This window comes from Cyanistes caeruleus, chromosome 2, assembly GCF_971803275.1.
Source record: "Cyanistes caeruleus chromosome 2, bCyaCae1.hap1.1, whole genome shotgun sequence".
NCBI lineage: Eukaryota > Metazoa > Chordata > Aves > Passeriformes > Paridae > Cyanistes > Cyanistes caeruleus.
This window is the reverse complement of record NC_141702.1, coordinates 75,829,108-75,852,568: the sequence shown is the minus strand read 5'-3', so window position 1 is coordinate 75,852,568 and position 23,461 is coordinate 75,829,108. Positions and strand designations below refer to the sequence as shown.

The window sequence follows — 23,461 nt, the reverse complement described above, 5'->3', positions numbered from 1 at the left end:
ATGCCTGAGCTCTAATCATATTAGTAGTCCTCAGAGGACAAAAATCTTCTCTCTATTGCAAATTATTGAAGGTTTTCTGTGAGTGGTATGGCACTATGTTTGGATTGATCTGATGGTCAGCTCCTGTTAAAGGCCTTAGGACGTCTGTTCCCACTGCCTCACGTGCATCCTCAGGAGTCACTTGAGTCTGTGAGTTTCCTAAATTGGCCCCTGCGCAATTGTCTAAGCAGCAGGGGCAGCTCAATGGAAGTAGCAGAGCCAGGGCTGCTATTTTCAGTGACAGCTGGTTGTTAAATAGACTCAACCTGCAAAGTTAAACTTCACATTCCATGATATGAGATACATGAGTGTCTTCATTAAAATATTTTCGCTTTAACTTCTAGCTTGCTATGTCACCATATAGTTCACCCCAAAAAGTAGGGGTGAAAGTAATTCTTGTGCAACAGACGGGAGAGAAAAAAACCCTATAATTTCGTTACTTTATTTTTTTTCATAGCTTTCAAAGAGTTTTTTGTGTGATCTTGAAATCTGATTCTTTATAAGCCTCTAAGTCACTTCTAAATGAAACATAATTTTCTTAATTGTGGTCCATTTTTAAAAACTTTTTCTCAATATTTTAAAGAAACATGATATTTGTTGCCTTTTTTTCTGGTTTTATTTAGTTCCATTCTCTGTTTCTAATAATATGTGGGGGGAAAAGAAACCCCTACCAAACATGCCCCTTCCACCAATCAAAAAAACCACAAGAGCAAACTAACAGAACTCACAAACCAAAATAACCCCTTTTTGAATTATGCCACTGGAGCATTTAATTAAGTGCCAGTATTGTTTGAGTTGGTGCCTTTTGCATGTTGCAACTGGAGAATTGATGTCAGTTATAATTGTTGATAATAGAGAGCTGAGTTGAGTAACAGACCTGTGGTAAAGGTGCTCAGGTCTTTGGCCTAACGGTGGTTTCGCATTTCAGGGAGATCACATTCCATGTGTAATGATGAGAACCTTCAGCCACTGCACTGATTTGGCTTAAATAGTGACTGCAACCCTGTACTGGTTGAGTGTAGTTTTTCAGTGATATTTAATTTAGGAAAATTTGTTGTCTTAACAGTTTTCCGAAAGATGTACTTTTCCTTATTTTTAGGCATTGTGCTTTCATTTTTCTTGATGATGATTGCATGTTTTTCACAAGCAGCATTTCAAATTTACCTTTTTTAAAAAAATAATTGAATTAGCCTTCCCTTTTTCATGTATGGTAATTACATAGTTGAAGTGTGGGTGGAAGGAGTAGGAAGGGGCTTTGAACAATTTTTTGAATGGAAACATGGTGCCTTCCCGTCTCACTTAATACTAATGAGCTATTCTAGTTGCCCCCAGCAGTAATGGACATTAATTAAAATAAACTATACTCTTTGCTCATTTGCATCTAGTATAAATTTTATTCCTGATTTATTTCACTAGTGCTGTAAGATGAAATACTCTAAGTTTTAGAAAATTCATTGCATTGCTGTTCTGATAACGGGATCACTACGGCATACACAGGAAATGTCTCACAGGCTATATTAGTAGTGGAAGAGAAAGTCATGTTTGTCTCCCTTTTATAGCCAGCTAGTTTGTGGTTTTTTCACTCTTTTCCATTTGCAGAGAACTCTAACAATTATTTTTCTACTTATTTTCTTATTTTGAACCATAAAGAGTCCCTGAAAAGTGGGTTTTTAAGTGTGCTTTCCCCAGCTGTTTTTCATCTTAAAATTTTAAAATACAACCTCAGTCAAATTTCTGGGGTTTTTCTCCATTTTTCTTTTCTTTAGGATGCACAATGTTAAAACATAAATTTGTGTGCAAATCACAAATAGTGTTAGTGGAAGAATGCTTAACTCTTGAAAAGGTTTTTGTGTTACTCATCACTCAAATGGAGGAGAACTTGAAGAAGTAGGGGCGAGGAGGAAAGAAAAGAAGTTTGTTCTTTCATCTGTGACTAAGCTTCTGTTGATTCTTGGGCTGTTTTTCCTTTACTAGGTTGTCTTGCATTATGGCTTCTTGAAGTTTCAGTCTCAAGTGTAAACAAGAAGTAATAATTTATGTCCATCACAGGGTAAAAAATGAAGCCATAATTCCAACTCTCCAATGCCTCTCAAACATCTTAAAGAAACAAAATTGGGCACAAGCCCAATGTTTTTTTTTGCTATTCAGTTCTCCTTTAAGAGCATTGACAGCCATGATGCAGCAGTTTTGGAGGTAGAGGCAAGTAAATGTTTCACTTCTTGTAAACATTCCAGTGATTTTTTTCAAATCACCTATTATTTGAGGAGATTCTGGTTGAAAAAGAACCTCAGCCTCTCTCCCTTTCCTAAATCTGCCTTGTATGATTCTGTGTGAGGAAGAATATATTCAAGCTTTTATTGATTATTGACGGGTTTCACATCAGGTACACACTTTTGCAGTACCCAGTTGGTGTAAAAATATGTAGCTCTAATATTAGGAAAGTTTTTGTGATAACAGTTGTTGAAGTTTTTTCTTTTGAACTGATCTACAAAATGAAAATTTGTTGGGTGGGTCATAAGTGTTTTTCTTCTTAGAAAAATTAAAAAAGTGTTGATTGTTTCTTACCTTCAGCTGCTGATGTTCAGATCAGCTCTTTAGAATTCTCACTGTGGACAGTTGATCAACCTTTAATGCATTGGTATGAAACCTGTAACTATTTCTGTGCTAGGAACATTCCTGAAAGCTCATGTTCAGTTTCTCCTGATGGCATCACATCATCTTGAAGGCTGTATTAGAGGAACAGCAAAGAACTATCCATCTGTTCTGCTGAAGTTTTTTGGACCTGACTAATCCTTATTGTGAATAAAACCAACAGTTTTGGTTTATTGTTGCATGAGAATACAGGATTACAAGTTTGGGAAAGTTTTGCTTAACTTCTGTTTTGGGAGGTGGGAACAAATGTTGTAGTCCAAGTTAGAGGGTTACAATGGGACCAGCAAAGACGCTAGATTTTGGTCAGCTAATGTAAGAGAATAGTTCAGTGGACATAAAAAAAAAAGTAAAAATTGCTAGTTAATAAGCTGTATTGATCCAAATTAATACCTGTGCCAGTTTGAGAAGAGAGAGGACGGAAAAAAGGAGGTGGGAGGTCAGGACCTGTCAGTGGGCCGTAAATACTTGTCATCTCTTGGAAATGCATTTTGGAAAAAAAAGTCATGCTTGTGCTTTTCTGAAGAAGAGGAAACATTTAGGATGAAGAAATTGACCTTCCTTCTACCTATCTCTCCAGGATGTGAGCAAAGTGTACAATTATTTTTGTGCTCAATTCATGCTCAATGCTGTCTTATTTTCTAAAGTGGATGAAACCACTGTAAAATGTAAGAAAAGCTTCCACATAATGACGTTTTTTACCTGGTCTTACCTCCTTCAACTTTTGTAATTCAGAAGTATATTAAGTTAAACTGTAAAACTTTCATTTGATTTTTTGTGGGGGCAGATAAGCGTGCAGTCTGAAAATGTGTATAATGGATATTTTAATGAAAGAAGCTTGGAGCTTGTCTTTTGAAGAGCAGAAGCAGCTAGTTTTTTTAATAACTTCTTGCATGTTTCTGATATCATATTGGAATTTGTTTAAAAATTGCTTATTTTAAAGTAGTGACTTGGATAGCACATCAAGGATTTACTTTGCTCTTCTGCAGCTTCGTACTGTAATGACATTGTTTGCCTCTTTTGATCTGTCCTGTATTTATTAATGATATTTCTCTCTGTATTAATATCTTGGGTAGCTGAGGGAATGTGTTGAAGAAAACAGAACTTGAAATTTTTCATAATAAGCCTTAATTTTGCATATTACAGTGACTTGCAGTGGAGCTTTGATAATTTGGTTAGTTACAGATCTTAGTTTGCACACTCTGTTTTACTCAAAATGATGGAAGTAAAGATGTCATTTATGTTGATGTAAAGATGTTATTTATTGAGTTTTTTAAAAAATTACATTCCTTTGCTGAATGTTTTGTACATTTTACCAGAATTTGTGGGATTCAGAAAATTCTCATGAAACCAGGTGTCTTTTTGTAAGGATGATGAGGTCTCCTAAACAGCAGTTGTAGGATTGCTAACTGAATGGGATCTTGAAGGATACACATCTAGACATTCTCTCCTGAAACCAGTATACATGTAAATATTGTGATATTTGACTTCAAATCAAAATTATGATCAGCTTTCACTTTCTTTTGTGCTTATGTAATAAGCAATTTTATTAAACACTGTTTTCCAATTTAAAAAGTGAGCATAATTTTCATAATTACTCCTTTACAGAAATAATTAATTTCATTAATTTCACAAGGGTTTTATTTTAGATGTGTTGCACAGATGCTATAGAGAGTTGATGCTAGTGTACAGTATTGTAAATGAGCTAAAAACTTTGTGCTTTTCAGCTTATTAAGTGTAGGAAGTGTGAATAAAGACTTCCAAACGCAGACCTTTACGACGGATTCATTGAAGGACTAGGGAACTCTCTGTGAAAACCATCAGAGAGAGTATGAGGAGTTGCAATGTTAAAGTCATATTTGTATGTGCTGCCTTTTTTTTATTTTTTTTTCTTTTTCTTCTTTTGGTGGTCTTTGTTTGTTGGAGGGGTCCATTTAATTTTTGAGGTTTTTGTTTGTTTTGTTTTGGTGGTTGTGTTGGGCTCGTTTGTTTGTTTGTTTTAAAATCACTGTATTTGATGCTATATGAGCAGTGAAGGGGAATCCTGATCATCTGTCTTTTCTGAGCTGTAGTAAAGGTTTCCCTAATATATTATCAGTGGTATCCTCAAAAGCCATTTAATATTAGTGCCAAGCTGGCACTCAGCTATACAGTCTTTAACTGGCATCATGGCTATTGTTTTAATATGTTTATTTTGTGTTTTAATCCAGCCCTGAGAACATGTGGCATGTGAAGGAATGCTCCTCATTCTGTAGTCATTATAATCAATAGAGTAGTTGCATGAAATTGGTTGTAAAGAAGGTTTGGAACAGTGGTCATACTTTGAGTTATCGAGCTGGTAGCTTGGTTGTGTCAAATCCCATGTAATTGTAGCAAGGATTTGAGGCAACTGCAGCAATAAATCCATAATTACAGACTGTATGCAAGGTTTCATGCTTAAATACAGGGAAAACTTGTGTGCTGAAATTATTCGAGGCAGGAGTTCTGAATGCTTTCAAGGACTCAACTTCTGTTTGTTAGCCAGTGTTTACTGTGAGTTCTGTATTCAGTAGAAAATTTCGATTTTTCTGTGTTTTTTGCAACAGAATTTCATTTCTTTTTTAAAAAAACAATTTAGTTTATTTAATTTACATTAATATATCCTGTGAAATTACACATTTTTAAGAAGATTCCAAACATTTATGTCTAAGTGAACTTTATTTTAGAGGTAATCCCTGTGCTGTGAACGACAAGGTTTTTTTCTTTGACACACCCTTGCTTAAATACATGGGACATAGTGTGCTAGTTTCTCAGGTAAGCAGCTGGGATGCAGAATTTGAAGTGGAAGGAAGCTGATTGCTCTGCAGGCCTAACTTGGAGTGGAAACGAAGTTTTCAGAATACTTTTAATAATAATTTATGTATTGCGGTAAGATTACATTTGACGCACGTGGCACTTAGGAATGCCAGCATGTCCCCTGGGCAGGGAGAGCGAGGGGCTCCCTGCCCTCAGCACCTTTTGGGGAGCGACTGGGCTGCTGTGTGTCCTGCCAGAGGTGTGACTGACAGCTGGCAGCTTGCTGCAGAGGGAGATGTGCCTGTGCCCTCCTCTGTGCTCAGCCTGCTGCGTGTGGGATGTGTCACTGAGCCAGTTCAGCTTGCTAAACAGGCAAAACCCAGTCTGACAGCAGCACTTGGCTGTGTTAACTGGCTCTGGAAGGCCACAGCAAGAGCTGCTGCTGGTACCAAGGAGCGGGAAGGAGAAAGGGATGGATCCACTTCTCTTGTGGGAGTGAGCAGTTAGCCCTGCAGCTGTGTTAAACTGAAGTCTGTGCAGGGAAGCCTTCTATACAAGAAAACTCAGAATGGTTCTGTCTTGGGATTTGGTTTCTTTCTCTGAAGTGACTGTGAAAGATTAGTGTTCTAATTGTAAGCACAGACATTGTGTCTAAAATTGCAAATATTCGTTTAAGCAACAACTTATGGAAAAGTTTGGTTTATTTTTAGGATTCTGCTTGCTTGTTGGCATAAGAGGTGCTTTTAATCCAAATGCACTGGGTAGCATTTAGCTGCCTAGACACTTGATTCTTCTTGCTATCTTAGCACACCTAGAGGAAGCAGGAGTACATCTTTGAGGAAATCTCCAATGAAGATTCATCCCCAGCATTGAAACAAGAAAGGGGAAATAAGAGGAAAAAATACTAGGTGTTATCATGTAAGCACTTGATACACTATTTTTTGCTAAGGCCAGGATACCACAAAGCACTTCAGTTTATGTAAGCGAGCTGTTGTAACATTGATTACACCCCTCCCTCTTGCCCTGTTTTTGCCAGTCTGATTCTGCCTGCTCTTGTCAAAACTTGGTTATTGTTTATTTACACATCCAGATCACAAAGAACCATTCTCAGGAATTGCTAGATACAGATTTTGAGCTAAAACTGTAGTATTTGCAACCATGTCAGCCTGGTCCTAGTAATAAAAACAGCTTTGCTTTCCTGCATGTGGCCTCTTTCTTGTATTTGGCTGCATTCTTGTAGCCCACAAGTAAAGTTCTATAGGCGAAGTGTCACAGGTTAAAGTATTAAAGTTATATACTGTAGCCTTTCCCTTCCCCAACCTGTCCCTGTACCATTCTGAAAAAAAATCCATGATGTTGAATGTTTATTTCAGCTCTTTCAATTTTTTTCTGTTTCACTGAGCAAAATAGTTTCTTTGTGGCTTGGGAAGCTATTTGAGTTTTTTTGAAGTTACTTAAGTACTAGCTAGGTATGTTTGGTTTGAGTCATGAGTCTTTTTTTTAATTGCTTTGACAAACAGTAAAAACCTAAAGATCACAATGTCCTAAAATAAAGCTAACAACATATTACTATAACAATAATTTCATTTTACATTACAAGTCTCATTTGAGTTATAGGAACAGTAGTAACTTCAGGTTTTTAAACTGAGGTCACATTTTTGTACATACAAAAAGTAAATAATTTAAACTTGTTACTTTCTTATTTTTGGGGGGAAGGAGAGGAAATAGGGAAGAAGTTTCAGTTTTACTTTCTCAAATTGGCTTCTGTGCATAGTTTTATAAGGTATCTGAAACTTGTCTATTATATTGTGTCTAAGAGGGTGGTGCTTTTTAATTTTCTTGGCACACTGAGGTTATGTTAATGTGTTCAGTCCAAGTTTCTGTTAAAAATATTCTGTAGTAACATCTTTGTATACTTTCATGCGGAGCTTTGGAGTTAGTGAAATTTCACTTTTCTTTACTTTTCTAAGTGCTAAGCACTCTCAGGCAAGATATCAATGTTAGTAATGGTGTATTATAAATGTTAGCATGGGAAAATGGGGAAGAAAAATTATCTCCTAAAAAAGTTTACAGTTATTTTGTAACAAAAAAAGAAAAGGCTTGGTGGGAATATATTGCAATTTTGCAAAGTTATCTTCAATATACTCGCTTAAAACCTTCACTAAGATTTATGCAGAGGAACCCCTTTTGATATATCTTGTATTTTTTATCTATATGAGAGGCGTGTGCAGCTTCTTGAGGAAATTCTGACAGCAGAATGTTTGGATTTTCAAGCAAAGGCTGAGCCACGGGAATCTGGAAGCAATAGGCAAATTGAGAGGAAGGAAGTAGAAGTGTGGATGTGTTGGCATTAAAATGCAAAGTATTAGCAGCTGGTTATTCTGATACTTCCAAAAGGTCACTTAGATGTTACATTTTTTTCTCCTCTTGGTATTTCTTTCTGCTCCTTTTCTTTAAGAGGTTTGTAAATTCAGTTCAGAAAAATACCTCAGTCACTTATTCCTAATCACAAAAAAAAAAAAAAAAATCAATTCTAGAATTGTTTTCTATTACATAACTAAATATATATAAATTTAACATCCTCTTAATTAATTTCAAAATAAAAATCATAAAATGTTTGAAGTAAATTGAATAATTTACTATGTGTGCATGGTACATAGGTGCTGTTTGATAATAAGGGATGTAAAAGAGCACTTACTTTTGTCATCCTTTCTCCAGCTAAAGCTGACTAGTGGAATCAGCTTTATACTGCTTAATAATGCTCATGAATTACTCAGTGGCAAATAGGTTTATGCAGAAGTGATTTTAAAACAGTTGCAGGTTATCTGGAAGTTAATTTCATTAGTGACTGATGGTGAATGGACTTGAGTCATGAGTTAAAATACACTTACTGCCTGTATTTCCTGATTAGAGAATGCTCTGAGGAATGTGTCCACTCTCACAGATGAGGTTTTGTTGGTCGAAGCCTGCACTTAAAAATGTCTTTTGTACCTTGCAATTCAAAATGTGGAGGTACTTCCCTTCAAAAAGCCGTCTAAAGCTAACTCTGATCCCAGACTTGCATTCAGGATTTATTGGTATTTCTTTTTCTTTCAAAGGAATTTGATGTTTGTTCAGTGAGGGGGGTTAGTGTGTAAAAAGAATCACAATATTGTGAAATGTTTCCTACTGCTTTTTCCCTTTTCTTTAGGGGAATAAAACCATTCTTGGATATCAGTGTAACTGTATCCATATAAAATTTACTATGCCAGGAGTTCTGATAAAGCGTTAAAACTCTTACCTGTCAGTCCCAAGTCGGAGAAATGAATAATCTCACTCCTCTGCCTCTGGGGAAAGTTTGTTACTTCATAGTAATTTTAAGTATCCATGTTAAAAAGAGCATTCATCTCTAATGACTATATCCAGATACTGAGTTTACGCTGTGCATTTCACGTGCTAAATTCTCATTTATTTCCCTGTGGATGCATGCAAAACTTTTTTACTTTTATCCCACAGCAGTGAAATACTCAGTCTTAACAGATTCCTGGGCTTTGACATCACTGGACACCACAGCTTGTTCCACAGCCCTTCTATTTCCCACGGGCACAGCTCGAGGGAAGCATGCGAGCAGAAAGACGTGTGGGTGGAGCTGCGGTCCCGGTGCCATTTCCCGGGCAGTTCCCGTTCCGGGCCGGGCCCTGCGCGGGGAGCGGCCCGGGCGCTCCGGCCGGGCTGGGCCGCGGCTCCGGCTCCGGCTCCGTCCGCAGCCCCCCAGGGCTCCCCGCACCCCTGCTGGAAACAGCGGCTCCAGAAGCTCCCGGGAATGCTCGGAGCCTTCGGGAACCATTTTGACTGCGGGGTGGATCCCAGCTTGGGGCGGTGCCTGGTTTGAAGTGTCCGGAGCACAGTCTGTGTTGAGGCTTTGAGACAGAGAACAGAGTCCTCTTGTGTCATTTAGGTTGTTTCATACCGCCAAATTTCTTTTTCTTTTTTTTAGAACGGTTCTTAAGAGATTGTCCTTTGACAATGTTTGACAGTCCAATGTGTGCTGAAAGACACCCACTTTCTCAATCCAAAATCGTCTCGGTGTGGGGGCTTGGTATACAATAATAATTTATAATTAAACACTCGATGAGTAGCACTAACTTGTTGGACAGTCAGAACAACAAGTGTGTGACTGTTAATTTAAGCAATTGGTCAGCTGTTACTGTAGGTGAAAACTTTGATTCTGAGGAAATTCTGAATGTGGAGTAAGCTGCCGTGTTCTCCCTGACCAGGTGCTGTTCCCTCAGCATAGCTTGGTACCCTTGTTTTTTTTTACCAGCTTTCAGCTTGTGAGCTGCTGCCATTAGAAACTCAGTAGGAGCAAAAGTCTGTGTTAATTTGCCTGACTGTAACTGCACAATTTAAGCAGTTTATCAGCAGGGGTTAGGACAATCAGTGTGTTCTGATGCTTCATGTTATAAAATTGCTTCTGTTGTTCAAACAGATACTGTAATTAGTGCATCATTTTAAACTGGTTTTCTGCAGGGCTGGCTTGGAGTTTCATCTGATCAAAAAAACCTCTATTTTTGGTACTTACCTAAGCATTTATTTTGTTTTCAGGCCTCATTTGGATTAACAACTTCTATTGAAATGTTAATATCAGGACTGCATCGTTCAAATATAGGTTTGGGGATGGATTGGCTGTTTTTCAGGATTTTTTTCTTTGCTTTTTACCAGTCAGTCCTGTCGAGACCTAAGATTCAGTCACAAAAATGGAAGGAGGAAGCCCCAGTTTACAGTTGTTACTGTCATACTAGCATTTTATACACAAATGAGCAGGGTGTTTCATACCAGGTAACAAAGACGACTGTGTTCTGCCTCTGGCACGTGCATAATTAGATTTCACTTAGGATAGTTTCATGAGGCATGGTGAGACAGTCTTTTAAGGGGCTGTTACGTGTTAAAATATGATCCCTCACCTTCTCCTTTCCCCAGCTACAGAACTGACCTTGTTTTGGCACTCTGTAGCCCTTTATGGTTGTAAACTCCCTTGTCCAGCAGAAAATGAGGTGGGGAGGCATCTGCTGCATCAGCATGTGGTCTGAAAGGCTGGTGTGGTGCTTGGGGCCAGTGCCAGTGGGAGCAGTAAGGGCTGCCTGGCAGGGCAGTGAACCTTAGGGAGTTGTTACACTGCTCAAGAAAGGATGCAGTAATACAACAGTAAGAGATTATCCAATTGTTTTTTTGCTTCACAACGTGTGGACTTCTCATGAATACGGATCAGCTGATGTGGAATTATTTGTAGACCGAGTGGTTTATTCCTTGCACAACGTTACAGAAATCTTCTGTCTTCTGTATGTTTGTTTTGAACTATCTGCAGCAGAGAAGCCAAAAGCTTTAAAATACAATTTAAAATACAATTCTGTAGCCCAGGTTGGCAGAACAGTTGCAAGAATGGAAGTTTCATTAAATGACACAAGACAGACAACTCTTGAAAGGTTGGCAGTGGTATGACTTTAGGGCAAAGTGCATTCTTCTAAAATTCCTCTGACTTGGTTTTACCAGTTCAGCTGTGTCAACAAAAGGTTGTAAAGTAAGATAAAAGCTGTATTGAACAGCTGAATGATGTTTTTCCTGGCCTTAGTAATTCAGATATTGTTGCATGGCCGCAATACATACCATGTCTTACTTAAAAATAGTAAAATTAGATCAGGACTACAATTTATTTATAATGACCTTATTTGTGACCTTTTATTTAAATTTAACTTCTGTTTCAAAAGTCTTTAAAATCGACATGTTAGCTTTAATTTTTTAAATTCACATAGCTTCTTTTAAACTGCTCTTTGAATTATTTTTGAAACTTTAATTTATGTGTGTGAATGTTTTCATTATGGAAAAGAAATATTCACCTAGAGCTACTGTTAATTTCAATGTAGCTGTAGCACAATTTATTAGACAAAATATATTGTGAGATTTTTACTAAATAGCTGAATTTTTTCTCTCCACATCTTACCTCCTCCATTTGACTGTGAGAAGTGGCGGTGAGTGATTATACTGGTTTTTATATCTTAGGATAATTTTAATTAAAGTTCTTAGAGTGTACTTGAATTAAACCTTTGTATGGTTTGAAGGACTAAAGCTATTCTAATGCCTTTTAATTTTAGTGTTCAATTTGACATTATATGAAAACATTCTTCCCTTTTGCTCTATCTTTTCTGTGGTTTTTGTCATTCAGCAGAGAGACCAGCTTGTTTAATAGGTTGGTGAAAACAGAATTTAATAGCCTATCACTTCAAGATGAGTGAGAATGCTAAGGTTAATTTTCAACACTTGCTTGAGCTGGTGACTTTAATTCTTTAAAAGATCCCTGCTGTTGGTAGTGAGCTGGTTTTGTATCTTTTTAGTGGCCTACATTACAGGAAATTGTATGAGATGGAGTGGAAAAAAGTGCATAGAATGGAAGCTGCACTTTTTTTATTACTACAGGATAGTCCACAGCTTTCTGAAAAAAGTGCCGTGTCAGAAAGTTGCTTCCACTCTAACCACATTGCATTCATTCTTTCACTCTTTCTTATTGTCTAATTAATATTTCTCTGGCTGCATATAAACAGCGTAGCATTTTCTCAGTGTTTGTTTCATTTTTCTTTAATGGTATTCCGACATTTGGAAGTGATTGGATCCTACTTCACCAGTTTTTAATTTGTCAAGTTATTTTTCATGAGTTGGCCATACTGGGGAGGTCTTTGGGGTGAGAAATAAGGTTTGAGGGGTTTTTTTTTAGGTTGATGATGAAATATTTTTGACAGCTTTCTTTGTGTTCATATTGTCCTTTTCTAACATTTGAATAATTTTAACAATTTCAGTCAACCTTGACACTTATCTGGGTTTGAAGTTCTTTGAAACAGACTGGCTAGATAGAGAAGAGACCTAACTTCATACTCTGTTCTTGTGGATTTTTCAGTCATCTGCTTTGTGTATCTTGCAAGAAGCTAGGTAAGCTGCTGTCTCATTCTTGTTCAGTCAGAGATTGAGGAATTAAGAAGAAAGCTTTGGCATGGGATATGAAGATATAAATAGGAATGACCATTTAGGCCCAAGATGCAGGAGGTGCAGGACCACAACTTGAAGTTACTGTGGTGTATGGTAGGATGTGTGGAAAATATGAGATACAGTTTGACAGTAAGCTGGACTACTGTAGTTCCCCTCATGGAACAACATTTCTAATATTTAAGTTTGATTTTGTGGATTCAAGTCAGTTGCATCTTTTACCTGCTTTTCTGCTTCCCCCTAAATCCCTTCTCAAGAAAATTCCTGTAGCTGCACCACTTTTTTTTGTGCAGCTAAATTTTGAGGACTTGTAGCAATATTTTTTTTTAACTACCTAATACATTGACCCTAATAGCAAGATAAATATTGAGTAGTCCATTATTGTGCACAGGTACTTTGAGGATTAATGAGTGTATATGCACAGGCAAGAGAATGAAAGCAAATCTGTCTGCAGAATTAGGCTATATTTAAGGATACTGAAATTTCTGCCAAACAAGGAACACAGTGAAATTTCATCTGCCATTTATGTTGTCCTTAATGTTCTTTAATTTAGCAGACAAGATAGTTTGCTTATAATTAAGCTTTTCTAATACTGTTGTTCCCCAAGGTTGTGGCATAAATCACTTTACTTTGTGGTTTTCTACATCTTCAGTCTCCATTTTTCATGTATAATTCTTCCATAAACAATCTCTGGGATGCAGCATGACTTCATGCTGCCAATTGCTTCTTGTGTATGTAATGTGATTTTGAATATATGCAGTTGAATTTCCTTTTCCCCAATCTTAGGTTTTCTGATTTTCCTAGTGCTGTTTCTTCCTTCACTGTGCATGCCCTTCCTGCTGTGTTAGCAAATGTTTCTTTCCCAAAATAATTCTCATGGCAATTTCTATTACTCCTGACTGCTTTTTCAATAGGTAGACCTAGCAACTAGGCTGAATGGTTCAACAGTTGCTACTGAAGGACAAGGGGCAGTGGGCACACTGAAAGAAAAGGAGTAATTTTTAAACCTAAGAAAAAGGGTTTTTTTTTTTTTTTGTTGTTGTCACTGAACAGTGGTTGAACACTGAGCAGGTCTCTTGGAGGAGGGGATGAAGTCTCTGTCCTTGGAGATGTTTAAAGCTTGCCCGTAGCAACATACTTGAGTTGACCCTGCCCTGAGCAGGGGGTTTGGATTGGATGATGTTCAGGGTTCCTTCCCAGCCCAGACATTTTTTGAATCTATGAAGTGAACTGGTTTGTCTTATCTGCACTTTCAAGACAGCCACATCTTGTAGGTTTTTTTGTACCAACTTACGCAGTGAGGCAAGTTGTAGTAATTCTCTCCTGCCCATCTTTTCACTATTTTCTCCCCTGGAAAATTCAAAAGAAAACTCTAATCAGCCTTTAAAATCTTGGACCATATTTCATGAGTCTTCAGAAGGATACTTTCCTAATTGTGTTTAAGATATATTCAACTTTGCTGTTCAGGCTTTACTGTATCAGAACATGTTTGAGAAAAGATGTATTCAAGACTTGTTGCACAGAGGATTAGTTTAATACAAATAAAGATTTTACTTGGGGAAAAATACGTTTCTCCAAGCCATCCTTTTAGGGTTTAAAAGGAAAATGAGGTAGCAAAAAAAAGGTAGCTCTTAAGCACAAGAGGTTTGCAGATTATCTCTCTTTCGTGAGTGTAAATTCTGTGTTTTGCAACTGACTTTCTGTTAGAATGAATGAGCTAGTAAATGAATTTCCCATTTTGGGTAAAACCAAACACGTAAATAATCAAATATACATACTGATATAACATTCAACTAGCATTTCAATCAATTAGGAAACTGTTAACCCACTAAGAAAACCATCTTGTGAGACAGAATGGGAGCACTGGATGAAATCATAACTCCAGTGTATTGAGACAGAACATAAATTGGAAACCAATTCCAAACTCTGTTTTTTCTCTTTTATTTTTTAAACAGTGTGAAATTTTATTCTTCTTAGCTTTTCTTTCAGTCTTACCATTTGACTTAATAAATAGCACTCTCAACAACAACGCTTTTATTACTGTATTTTATGGCCGTAGAAGAGCTTATCATAGTCATACACTACTTCATTTATCTTACTGATAAGTAGTTTGTATGATTTCTTGTGATGTAAGGTCTCACCCTAATAACAACTGTGATTATAAACCTTAAACACATGTTCCACCTCAAAGTAAGTAATAAGGGGATAAAAAAATCTTCAGTATCATTTGTTTGTCCTATATGCAGCTTTTTGTTCTCTTTTAAACTGAACAAAAAATTCTTACGCTGCAACAGAGTATTTTGGAGTACAGTGCCAGTACTTGATGTAGCATTAATCTGAAGCAAGTTTTGGAAACTTTGCACTGTATTATTTTCATTATGAGAGAAAAGGATACACCATAAAGCCCACACTATGTATAAACATGATGTATGGTGTTTAATGGCGTGGTGGCTAATACTTCATTTAGTCATTCCTTGTCTTTCAGGAACAGAACTTGCTGCTTTACTTGGGGACACCTTTCCTTGTCATTTGTTCCCCTTTGCCTTTTTAAATATATTTGTTTTGCCTCCTGTGCGTTTATAGTTGTGCAGGTTTCTTGCATCTGGTGTAGCAAGGGACGTTTCCCATTCCAACACAGTGTTAATGCAAGAACAGGTAGTTGCACATTTCTTCCTCTGCCCTCTGCTGGTTTAGGAACCTTCTCTCATTCTTCGTACCTGTAATGTATTATTTTGTATGTTACCTCATATTAGTGTCACTTGTAACCATCTTAAAAGAAAACAGCTCACTTGTGCTTTGGATTAAAAAAAAGAGAAAGGAATAGTTTAAAAAGTCATAGTGGAGTTTTGATCACGATTGAATAAATAGGTTGCAAATACCTTGCCATAGACAGTTCTTTCAAGGATTATATTTCAACAGAGAGCATGTTATAACTTGGCTGTACTTTGCATCACATTCTGTATTATATCATAAGCAAGAGTTATTTTTCACTTTTGTTTCCAGCTTCTAAAATTGCCAGACCTATTTTCACAGCCCCCTTTGTTAAAAAGGTTGGAGAAGATAACATTAAAAACAGCAAAACACACCAGTATCTGATAGTATGGAGTAATGGATATGTGGATATTACATACATAGTGAAAAGTAGTTTCAAAGCACTGATTCTTTTACATATGTATTTTATACATCTCTTACGGTTCAGTTTTTTCCCCCTTGTTTTTGTCTTTGTCTATTCCACAAAGCATTTCAGACTTAGCTGAATTAAAAATAAAACACTACTGCAAGCATTGGTTGGTATTAAATCTTAGAACATTTCCTCAATGTGTCTTATTTCCTGGACGAATTTTTCATTAAATCTGGGGGAAAAGATACATTTGGAATTAAAAAAATAAAAATAAAAATGAAGTTAGTGTGAATTTTGTTTAAGCCACAAGGGTTTATCTTACAAATAGAAGGCTCTTCTATTATACCCAGATTTTTAAGTTTTAAATAAGCAGGGTTTGTTTATGTAGGCCTTTTTTGTAGATTCAAAGTTATAACAAACTTTTTTTTGAGGCCCTGTTTGGTTTTTTTAACTTGTTATATTTTAAATATTGTCAAATTTAAATGAGGTTTCATAAAAAATTTAGCTATCTTTATTCACTGTTTAATAAAAAAGGCATTGGGAAGTTTCTTTTGTGCTGTGTTTCATTATACTTTTTTTTTGGAAGACTGGATAATTGAATGTGTTACTTTAATTTGTTGTTTTCTGTTGTTTAAAATTGAAATGTTTTGTTTAGCATGCTTTCCCTTTCTGAAAAGTTTATTTTATCTTTGGGATTACTAATACCATGGATGTGATGAGTAGCTATGTAATGGTGACCATCTTGTCACTTGTCCTTCTGTAATTTCAGTATTAAAGTCTTGTCATCTCCTCCTCTCTTTTCTTCATCCACTACATGCAGCTCTCCTTTGAAAATGGCAACTTCTGTTCGTTTTATAGTGTTTGATTCTTTGAATCTTGTCTTCATGAGTATTTGAAAGTGATTCTTAACACTGGAGAATTGCTTTCCTGTTCTCTGTAGTGATTCAGATGGAGTTTCTATGTCTGGTGTCTTTTTCACTTTTCTTCAAAAGATTGGTTGCTTAACCAGTAGTATGTCTTACCTGTTTAACTCTTGAAAGGCTCTAAATAGTACTGAAAGTAATACTGTTTTTGTATTCTTATTTTTGTTCCTTTATTCAGCTGGGGAAGGTACTCTTCAGAAACAGCATATGTACTGTAATCTTTAAAAAAGTATAATATCGAGTAGGAGGTTCCAAAACACAAAACAAAACCCCAAAAATTACATTTTGAAGGCTGAGTTCATATGATAAGAAAGTCTCCAAAGTATGAAGAAACATTGCTGAAAATAAAATTCATGCTCTTTACAGAATTGATTTTGTCTCATGTTGTGATTGTTTTATACAGAATGTGCTTCATAGCTTCCATGTTTTAATTTTTTTAGGAAGAACAGAATCGAGGCAAGGCCAACTGGGAACACCTGAATGAAGATTTACATGTACTTATCACTGTGGAGGATGCCCAAAACAGAGCAGAAATAAAGCTGAAGAGGGCTGTTGAAGAAGTAAGAAAGTTACTGATACCTGCAGTAAGTATTTATATGCAACACTTTGATTTCCATTTTCAGAAGGTACTTTTGAAATACAGCTAACTTACTACAGTTTTAAGAGTAAGCTTGCAGAGTGGCATCATAAAATGAAATTAAGATACAACTTCGTAATACTCAAGTGATCTTTAAACTGCTTCATCTGAGACTGAATTATTCCTTAGAAGAGAATAGTATTTTAAAGAGACTATTTTTTGTCCAAGACACAGATACAGGAAATAGTTATCACCTTCAAAAGGTAATGCTGAGCTGTTACAAACACTAGTTTTTTCTCTTTCCTTCAGTATTAGTATTCTTCCCTTTAAGGCTGGGGAAGTATTGACAGGCTTTTTTGTTTCACTGTGAGATGATTCCGATACTTTGAGAAATGAAGGCTTTTTTTTTTTAGATGATCACCTTAAACATTTTGCAAAAAGAACAAAACCCTTTAGTATCAAAAAACTTTGCTGTCAGTATACTGGGGAGAAACAAAAGTAGTGAAACTGGAAAATTATAATTTCTCATTTCCTGATAGTATAACCTGGCTTCTGCACAGCTAGATGACTTAAATCCTTTTTCAGAGACCAGAATTACCCTCTGAGAGCCCTTCTCTTAGATCTTCTCTGTATTCTCACTCAAATCAGTGTGACTCAGTGTGACTGTATAGTGCATCCTGTGCCATTAACTTGTATCTTGTGCTCATCTTTGCCACCACTTTTGTGTCCCTGTAAAATGATAAGAATAAATTAGATCTTTCTCAGTGGTGGAAAAATTTTCCGTCTTATAAGGAAAATTGAGACTATCTTGTGCAAGTAAGTAGTGGGGGGTATTAAAATGACCTTCTAATTTTGGGTACTTAGTGAATGCTAATAGATGCTGGCTGTGAGGAAACTTGTGGTGACACATGCTGTCTCTATAAGCAGATTTATTCAGAAGACATTTTTAGAAATTACTGAAGATAGGGAGAGAGTCTTACATTCTGAATTACCAAAAAATGGTAGAATATTAAGCAAGAGGTATGAAAACTGATTTAGACCTCTTGACATTGTGCATTGGCAATTTCTGAAAGCAGAAGACAGCTAGAGAAAGTAGATCTTCAGAATTTACTCAGTTATTAAAGAGACCTTGAGCACATTAGGATTGAGTTCATGGCCAGGATTTTTATTCAGGCAAAATTTTGAAATGCTTATGTTCATTCTTAACCTACTATAGAGCAAACGGTTTAAAAACCAAACTTCCTTGTGAATTAATTTTGTCAGATGTCTGTTCATTCTTCTGCCTCCCCCCCTGAATGCTGAATAATATGACTGAAGGGTCAACTTCAGGATGAAAGGTTATAGAACCCCCAGTATGTCTGAAGTGCTGATGCGTGTTATGTTTGTGTTAAGCTTGTTTCGTGGAGCTGTTGGATGGGTGTGTTCTGGGCCTCAAAAAGAGTGTAATGCATTCATAAGTAGTTCTTTCATTGTGAAGGTGACAACCAGCTCTTTGTCTTGAAAGCACTCTGCCTCCTGTAGTAGCTTAATCAATTGGGGAAGCACTGTAATCCTGATTGTAGGAATAATTGTTTTTCCCCTTTAATGAAAAGGAACAACACAGGGCTAACTATTGTTTGAATAGAAAATAACTTGAAATACGCTTTGTCAGTTCACTTCATTATCATCTTTATATATTATGCATAGGCATAAGAGATTTGGGTGGGATATATTACTTGCACAAGAGTTAAAGGTCTGTTGGCTGTAATTTCTCAAAATTATGCCTTGCTGAAACAAGTATGTGTAGTACATACTAATGGATTAGTGTATGGGTGAACTTGGGTTTTTACTACCTATTGTATCTGTTCAATTAGTATAAAAAAAATGAAATTGTGGCTTCAGGCAGTTTGAGAGCTGAAAAAATTCAGTTTAGCATTAAAAGATAGGAATTGAAAACCTCTATGAGGGAAGTCATAAACCTTCAAATAATCAGGATAAGCATATGGAAAGAAGGGATATCCTAGTGAATTATAACAACGTGAGTGAAACTGTGGATGTTGGAAGATGCCAAAGATACTCTAAAATGTAAGAATGGAAAAAATAAAATTCCCTTTCCTGTGGTAGAATACCTCCAGCTATTAAAGTTTTTCAGATAAATGTCAAAGGATTAAAATGGAAAAAAAGATTATGTATGTCGGTTCTGTCACTGTCCAACTTGATTAAAATTTGAGACTATGTAGGAGAGAAGACTCATTTTCATTCTTGCCATACAGTGTGACAATGGTTTGGGTTTATGAAATAAATTTTAGAAACGTGTTAAGTGTTATAGTGTTCAGAGATGGAAATTAGTTCCTAATGTTTTGGAATGATCAGTTATTTTTGTACTCAAGATGTTAAAAATCCTAATTACATTTTCTAGCATCAGTGCAGAAATAGGCCTATTTCTTAGAGTGGATTTCTATTTGAATGTACTTGGGTGAACAGAGACTATTTCAGTACTAAAGTGTGTTTCTTACATTTCTGAATCTGGATCATTAGTGATTTCTTTTTTTCTCCATTCTGGATGTGAATTAATATTTTCCCTTTTCACTTGCTCTTGCATTTTACCAAGATAGTGATACAGTCAAGTAGTTTATCTTTAGAAATGAAAAGCACAACTTGAGGAAGACTGGCTGAATAAGCCATTTTTGTTCTCCTTGAGGAGAAAGGCCAACTTTTTTTCTTCTTTTTTTTTTTTTTTTTTCCTTCATTATTATTCATTTGTATTTAATTTACATTTCTTTAGTATGAAGCAATTTTTAAAAATTTTTGGCTGTACTTCAAGTTCCATAGGATTAATTCTTTTCCTCTTCCCATAGTTCTGTGAGATACTGGTCTTTTATCTACACCTGCAAGATCATACAGTATTACTTCCTTCATGTTTTTCTTCAAAAAAAGCAGAATTAATAAAGCAGTCTGCAGATTTTTGGGATCACATCAAGCTGTACTCTCCTTATGCCTCTTTCTGGAGTGAATCCTCCAGACCATTGATCTCTGTTGCGAGAGCTTTGAGAGTTGTTTGTTATTTGCATGAGTTAAGTGAGGATGGGTGGTTCTCTTGCAAAGGAGAGGCAAAAGGTGCTCTGGTTTGATAACTGCATAATAGAAGAAAAAAATCAGAACCTGGTTGAGGGCATACATACTAATGAAATATAGCACCAAACCAGAGCATCATTAAAGGTTTGAAGTTGTTCTTGGAGCTCCTGGGCTGTAGGGCTGAACTCTGCCAGAAATGTTTGGCCTGCGTATTCTAAGAAGCCTTGAATAAATGTTTCTACCTGAATGAGTTTATCTAGATATTCCTTATATTTTACAGATGACCAAGTCTCATTTAATTACTAATTCACCTTTACTAGCTGCCTTTATAAAGGATGAGGCACACATGATACAATTCAAATTAGGGACAGATGGTTTTTACTGCTTTCTTCTTTAGATTCCATGTTGCCTTTCCGAGGAAAAGATTGTATTTCTGGTTTCCACTTAGCTATCCTAAATTGGTCTGGAATCAGTGATTTTTTTTTTATTTTTTATTGCTTTTCTAATGTTGGGGTAGCTGTAATTTTATTTGGTTGCTGCTGTTCCATCTTCTTGGAGGACAGCTACAACACAGAATTATTCAGGGATGCTCCCTGACAAACTTGGTATATCTTTGCCACTACTATGCAGAATTTTACAGTTGTCAAGATAGGAGATAACTTTTCAGTAGAAGCTTGTTTCATTTTGCTCCTACATTTGGATCTTGCCTGTAATAGTGATTTTAGACTTTTCAGTTTTGAATATCTTCAAATTTAGCTGTATGGGAAAGTAAATGTGCTGTATATGGCATGATTTTTACAAATTGGAGCATTTTTATAGTGGTGCTTGGTATGTAGTTATTCACTAATTGTCCTCCTTCTGTTAAGGCCCAGTTACTAGAGATGTTGTTTTGATGGTATTTCTGTTTTTACTCACATTTATATACAACACTTTTTCTTTTATGTAACAGGAGAGAATATTATGAAGGAGCGATAGTATTGGTAGAGTGGTTTATTTTTCACTTGAATAAGCTAAAAGCATTTCTTTCTAAAAGACTGCTTTCAGTATGTGTGATGAGGTGGGGCTTGTTTATTAATTAAAGTGAATTTCTAATACTTTCTTTATAAGCGTGGTTGTAAATTTTCCTTATGGTTTATTTTCAGCTACTTAGAGTAAACTGAAGGATGTCTTAATTTTTACCCTGGGAACTTGGTGTGCTGTGAATTCCATCTCAGAATACAGAGAGAAAAAATTAATTTAAGACTGTTTAAACATGCTTTAGTTAAGAAAAAGAATGTAGTTATTATAGTAATGCTATAATAACTGTACATAATTTGTTGCTCTGTAATTAAGACTAGCAAAAGCTTGACATTTAGAAGATATTAACAGAAGATTTAATTTTTTTTATTAGCTATCTAAAAAGTCCAAATAAATTCTGCATGCAAGTTAGACTTCCTTGAATAGCTCTTTCTAATTCATTCCTGCATGGTGTGTTGGTTTTACATTTTTGCTTTCACAAGTGAGAATATAGTGCTGTCTTGTATAGTTTCCCGTTGAACTGTTGGTCATGCTGTGCAATCCATTGTTTGCTGCTTACTCAGTTCAAGTCATGAAATTAATAAGTGATACAGTAGCAGGAAAAGGATACTGCTGTTCTTAAGAGCATTTTAGGAAATTCCTACGTTTTGACTGATTTGTCAGTTCCGATACAAGTCTCTCAGGGCGGGTGATCAGACAGGAAGCTCTGTACGAAGGGCAGCGAGACAGCCAAACGCCTTGGCAGTGACTGCTGGATAACGTGGTAAACTTTTTGATGTGGGGGAGAGGTGACAGTGCATTATTTTTAGTAGTGTGAAGCGGGCTTAATGTTTCCATGGCTGTATGAACTGAGGGCTTCTGCAGTCCTGCCATTCCTTCGTGATTTGCTGTTCCTGCTTCCTGTTTTGCATCAGAAAGCCCTGGCCTTCATCGGGTGGCGTGGCGAGTCCATTTGGTGGAGAGCTGAACCTCATGGAATGACTTGCTGAGGAGTCAAGCCTGGTCAGGTTTAGGACTGACAGAATTGATGGCATGAGAACAGGCAGACAGGGAAAAATGGTACTGCAGCAGACCACCCTTAAATAAACACACATTTCTGTAGAACTGCAAGTGGGTATGTTCACGTGCAAATAGCATGAGAGTAAAATACCCTGCTACAGTGAATTTCTGATTAGGGCAGTGAAAAACAAAGGAGGACTGTAAGTGTTTCTCTTTGTGTGTTCCACTGTCCAGTATGTCTAGTACTGATAATTTCAGTTTTATTCACAAATTGAGTAAAGAATTGTGAGGGTTTTGTTGAGCAGTCCTTAAGTAAATTCTGTTATTAATTTTAACAGTCTGACTTCCCTGAAAATACTTACTGTCATGCAAGTCTGAGTTTTAAAAATGAGAACAAGAATTTCTTACACCAGTTCACAAAGGAAACGTTTACATATTGCACTTGATACATGACTGCATTGTTAAAATTTTGTGTTTACGTTAGTATTAACAAAATTATTTTGGGCCAGCTGCAGGTGAGAAGTAACTCTCTCCATCATTGTGTCCTGTGGTGGAAACTCTAGACCAGTGATTCATTACCACCAAAATAATATCTGTTGAATGCAGATGTTTATTAGAGACCATACTTACTACAGTATGTCTTGATGATTTTCAGCTGGATTGAGGTAAATCTAGTTTAAATTTTGTTACATTTGTCAACTCTCCTGAAGCAATCATCTTAGTACAAAGGAGAAAATTAGAATTGGTCATCAGAATATTGTTCAGAGTGATAGAGCACTGAAACAGGCTGGCCAGAGAGGTTGTAGAGCCTCCTTCTCTGGAGGTATCTAAAACCCACCTGGAACCTACCCTGGGTGAGGATTAGATGGTCTCCTGAGGTCCCTTCCAATCCAAATCATTCTGTGATTCCGTGATGAGAATGTTGAAAAGAGATATAAAATGTGCTATTTATATTACGGTTATAAATATGTTTTCAGCTTCCATTTTCAGAAAGTTGACAAATAATTAAATGGCAAGTACAAATTTATGATGAGCTGTGCCTTCACGTATTTCAGTTGATTGTTTTACAAATTTGGATGTATAGTCAAGATCAAATATAACTATATAAATATGTCTGGTTTTATTAGCTTACAACTTGGCAGTTAGTAGGGATTCTTATTTCATCTAGGTTTTTCTTACTGTTATTCAATTTCATATATTGATAGGAAAAAGAAGCTTCTCTAGCAGTTATTTTTAAGCACCTTAATCCAGGTGTTTACTCTGAATCTTCTGGACATCTTTGCTGGCTTCTAGAAC

The 23,461-nt window shown here is 36.3% G+C and overlaps 1 protein-coding gene across 17 annotated transcripts in view; it reads left to right on the top strand.

Annotated features, from left to right (window-relative positions):
- QKI (QKI, KH domain containing RNA binding) overlaps positions 1–23,461 on the top strand; it is a 146,264-nt gene that overhangs the window by 83,610 nt on the left and 39,193 nt on the right. For all 17 annotated transcript variants that reach the window (XR_015283476.1, XR_015283474.1, XR_002863292.2 and 14 more), the window contains exon 4: positions 16,959–17,102. Coding sequence is in view for 13 of the 17 variants with exons in the window: in XM_086877970.1 (XP_086734096.1) it covers positions 16,959–17,102 (144 nt within the window). In the remaining 4 variants the exon portion in view is untranslated. The remainder of the gene's footprint in view (positions 1–16,958; positions 17,103–23,461) is intronic.